Here is a 4,581-nt window from a genome sequence, read left to right on the forward strand (position 1 = left end):
AGTCCAATATATCAGGTAGGGAAAGTTTGTACATTTATTCAAGGTTCTTTAGTTGTAAACTATGTAATTTGGTTGGTGTTGTTTAATAATGATCTAAAGTTTGTACATTTATAGAAGTGGATGATCTAAACCGGTGTTGATTATGGATGGCAGATATGTGCAGTGCAGTGTTGCTATCTTCGTCATTTTTGGTTCATCACTTGCCAATGAAAGTATTTCTTTTTAAGCATTTGAATAAAGAGTTAAGAGAACATCCAATCTATTGATTTTAGTTTCTTAGCCGAATGACGGCTTTTAGTTCATAATTTCCATTGGCGAACCCAATGCAGCAGCTAAGTGTAATGAAGCGTCAACAATGCGGCCTAAAAACATTTCCATCTCAGTAGATTAATCTATACAATTCACTCGCCTTTCCTTTACGAGCAGCTGTGAGGAAGGGGCCAATTGACAATAGCAGGAGAAAAATTGGAAGGGTTTAACCATCGAAAGCGATTCATTCAAAAATTAATTAAAGACTGGTATGGTCCGTCAATTACGGTCGACAAGGAAACAATATTATAAAGTAAGAAAAGGCAGGCAATTATGTTTGGTAGTGGTGTGGCCCGTCAATTACGGTCGACAAGGAAACAATATTATAAAGTAAGAAAAGGCAGGCAATTATTTTGGTAGTGGTGAAGGTTAAAAGACTTGCTTCTTCCATGGAATTTAGTTTTTAATCATTCTGTACTAATTGAATTATGCCTTTGATATGTTCATACTTCATATTCAAAAGTTTAAACAAACTGGCACCCCGTGGTTGAACGAGGAAGCTACCTTGATATAGTGTAAGATATGTCATTTTTACTCTTTGAAATTTTGGAATTTAATTCCTAAACTTTTATTTTTAGGAATTTAGTCAATTTACTTTTTAGATTTTAAAATCAAATCCAACTATTGACCCTCTTAAATTTTTTTGTTAAATTCAAGTTTATTAAAACGTTATTTTTTTTAGTTATATCGCTACCAAATGAGTTTTTTCAAAATGTCACACCAAAAATTTAACAAAAAAAAGACATTTAACAATGTTAACAATTGGACTTGAATTTTGAAATTTGAAAAGTAAAGAGACTAAATTCTTAGAAATAAAAGTACATGAATTAAATTTCAAAATTTTGAAAATATAGAGACTTATGGCATATTTTAATCTATTTTAAATTGTTTTGAATATTTATCTGCTTGTTTATTTTTATATATTTTTGGATTTTAATAATTTTGTGAAGTTTTTAAAATCAAGATTAAATTGATATAATGTGCAAACATTGAGGTTAAATTTATTAATTTTAGAATTATGATCAATTTGACAGAATGTGTAAATATTAAAGGATGAGTTTGTTATTATGTCAATAAAAAGTTACGTCAACATTCTATTAACATTTAATAGATAAGTAACCAAAAAAATTACTATTGATAACATTGGTGACAAAACAAAAAAACGCGCTAATACTTAGTGACTAACAACTCTTGGATGCAATGATAAGACTCATTATATTCTCAAGAAGAGAACACGAGTTTAAAAATGAGACACAACATTATTAAGAGGGGGATAATAACAAACCTTAAACATTTACAGTAAATATATATCCATAATCATATAGTGCATTAAACCATTCATTCATCACTCCTTCAGCTAGCTTTTTGTTTGGTCCAAGAATTCATAGTTGGAAATGTCATGTATAAAATCAACCATTTTATTTCATGTGGACTAGATACCTTCTTTCTGTGACTTTGCTGCTTGGAAATTTCCTTGGACCTTCGAAGAAAATTAACTCCTTAAACTAGAGTTCTGTTCAAATCATGTATAACTTGTGGTCAGATCGGATACATGTGTTTCCGGAAAATATAGGTTCTATTTCTATTTCTATGTTGTCTTCTACTTCTTTCTTCTTTGTGTTTTGTTGCAAATTTCCTTAGTTTTCAGTAATCTGAAAATTTACCGCTTAATTTATTAAACCTCAAAAGAAAAGCTATGGATGAGAGGATGATACAGGCTGCCCCAACAGGAGATATTAACCTCTTGTATGAGTTGATTCTGAATGATCCATATGTTTTACAGCGTATTGATGATGTGCCTTTTTTTCATACTCCAGTGCATGTAGCTGCCTCTGCTGGGCATATTGAGTTTATGATGGAGATGATCAAATTAAAGCCAACGTTTGCGAGAAAGCTAAACCAAGCTGGGTTTAGCCCCATGCACTTGGCTCTGCAAAATGACAGAACTCAAGCAGTGCTTCGACTCCTCAGGTTTGATGAAGGCCTTGTTCGTGTCAAAGGGAGGGAGGACCTCACTCCTCTGCACCATGTAGTTCAAACTGGAAATGTTGATCTTTTGGTCAAGTTACTTGCGGTTTGTCCTGAGGCTATTGAAGATGTGACTGTTCGAGATGAGACGATTTTCCATCTTGCAGTAAAAAACGACATGTTTGAAGCATTTCAAGTCTTGGTGGGGTGGCTTATAAGGAGCCGCCATGAAACTTCACAACGTTGGGAGAAAGAACTGCTTAGTTGGGCGGACATTGATGGCAACACTGTGCTACACATTGCAGCTATCAGAAACAGACCTCGGGTATATGCTAATTTTCCTAATCAAGTCAATTATTGATACGTATGTAAGTATGATAAAAGGGTTATTTATATATGAATATTCTAATTAACAGGTGATGGAAGTATTGCTGGAACACTTGCATCCATACCAAATCAATGCCAAAAATTTGGAGGGACTGACAGCAGTAGATATCCAATCACAATACCCATGGAATGAAAGGCAAGCGGATAGGACTATAGATATGCTAAGCAAAGCAGGAGGCTTGAGTGGTTCCTCTTCCTCGCTTCCCAATACCTCCACCTCTTCATTCCACATCGATTCTTTAAAAGAAAAGATGACATGGTATGAAAAATGGATAAAAGCAGGTCGAAGAATGAAGGGTATGCCACATGAGATGCGTAACACATTTCTAGTAGTCACTGTGCTAATTATAACCACCACTTACGATGCCTCTTTAAACCCTCCAAATACGCCTGATGACAGCCCATTCAAGAACTACCAATTCTCTTTAAGTCAAGATCAGCCTCTCAATTCCCACACATTTTTGCATAAAACCGACATCAATACTGCACCCATGCCCAGTCCCTCCGCAGTAGACGTTTTCATAAAAGATGAATGGTCATCTGAATACTCCTCGTTTTGGGTTCACAACTCGTTAACCTTTTGGGCAGCAGTTTTTTTAACAGCAATTCTCCTACCACCTCATTCATTCTCTTGGTTGATACTCCTAGCACTTACCGTGTTTGGGAGATCTTACATGCATTTAGCTGCTGTTTCGTCGTGGTCACAGGTACCATTACCACATGCCAGTGAGAAAACATACTCATATTTTTCTACAGGCTCCGTTTATAATCAAGCATTCTTAACGTTTCCTGTCCTTATGGTATTCCGGGCAATCTTTTATGCCCCGCAAACATTACCAAACCAAAATTCTCCATGCTACTATTACTTGGTAAAGTTCTCTGGCATTGTTGAAACAATCTTGGGAAAGTTCTAAAGTAGTTAAATTAGTTACTTAAGTTCTTTGCTACATTGTAATTGATGATCTGATTCAATACACAAAATGAGCTTCTTTTCTCTATTTTCTAGTTACTAGTTCGTTTCTCTGATTCTTTTTTGTTTTGCTTGCTATCTCTGGTTGCCTTCCTTGCTACTGTCGCCGGAGCACTGCCATTTTCACATGGTACCAAAGCAAAGGTTTTTCGACCAGTAGATCGACGATTACTCATTTTTATGGATCCACCATCAATTCCCATTGTTGCTTAGGTCAATCTGTCTTTTACAAATAACAAAATCAGTGTTTATCTTAATGATCAATGTTTATCAAATAAGAAAATGGTGGAAATCCACTTTCAAAATGAAAATCACCTAAAAATGAATTTATATTTTTTTGAAGTTTGAAAATAGAAATAAATCATTTGGTTATATTGAATCGTTGAATATGAGAATATTAAATATATTTTATTATAAATTCTTCTGCGGTAAAGTTGTCATGATTTTAACGGAATTAGAATTGGGTTGAAAAAATTATTTAAATAAAAATATATTGAAATTTTTATTTTGAAAAATATAAAAAATATCGGGTTAAATCGAATTATAAAGTATTGGATTAAAAGCTCAAAAAGTACTTGGACTTGGACCCGATATGGAATAGTTCCAAAAGCCCCTTATGTGAAAAGAGGTGGACGTCTAACCCTAGTAAAAATATCTAGGGTTGTCGCCACCTATATTCTTAGTTGGACCAGGAGTTCGTTTTACTAGTTGAAATAAACTTTTATAATTCAACAAGAATTCTACCTTATTTCCCTATAAATAGATCACATTAGTAGGGTTATTTACACAACTTTCAGATATTATTATTTTGCCTGAAAATAGAGAGACTTTTATTCTCTAAGAATTAAATATATTTTTCGGAATAACGATTATATCGGTTTCTATTTGAGAAGAGATTTTCGTTTCCACACACAAAAAAATTATTTCTAGTTCTGTGTTTGATTTGA

The 4,581-nt window shown here is 33.8% G+C and overlaps 1 protein-coding gene across 2 annotated transcripts; it reads left to right on the forward strand.

Annotated features, from left to right (window-relative positions):
• The first annotated feature begins 1,643 nt into the window (after window positions 1–1,643).
• LOC105775986 (ankyrin repeat-containing protein BDA1) lies at window positions 1,644–3,662 on the forward strand. Of its 2 annotated transcripts, XM_012598460.2 has the most exons (3): window positions 1,644–1,882; window positions 2,127–2,602; window positions 2,694–3,662. In XM_012598460.2, the coding sequence occupies exons 1-3, from the start codon at window positions 1,834–1,836 to the stop codon at window positions 3,576–3,578; spliced, it is 1,410 nt and encodes a 469-aa protein (XP_012453914.1). In that variant the 5' UTR covers window positions 1,644–1,833; the 3' UTR covers window positions 3,579–3,662. The 2 variants fall into 2 exon arrangements, with proteins under 2 accessions (XP_012453914.1, XP_012453913.1); XM_012598459.2 differs by having other exon boundaries at window positions 1,644–2,602.
• Window positions 3,663–4,581: the final 919 nt, after the last annotated feature.

The sequence above is a fragment of the Gossypium raimondii genome, chromosome 10, assembly GCF_025698545.1.
Source record: "Gossypium raimondii isolate GPD5lz chromosome 10, ASM2569854v1, whole genome shotgun sequence".
NCBI classification, from domain to species: Eukaryota; Viridiplantae; Streptophyta; class Magnoliopsida; order Malvales; family Malvaceae; genus Gossypium; species Gossypium raimondii.

Coding starts and splice junctions, on each gene's coding strand:
- LOC105775986 (XM_012598459.2), top strand. CDS start 2,006: ATGGATGAGAGGATGATACAGGCTGCCCCAACAGGAGATATTAACCTC. Junction 2,603..2,693: donor CTATCAGAAACAGACCTCGG/GTATATGCTAAT, acceptor TCTAATTAACAG/GTGATGGAAGTATTGCTGGA.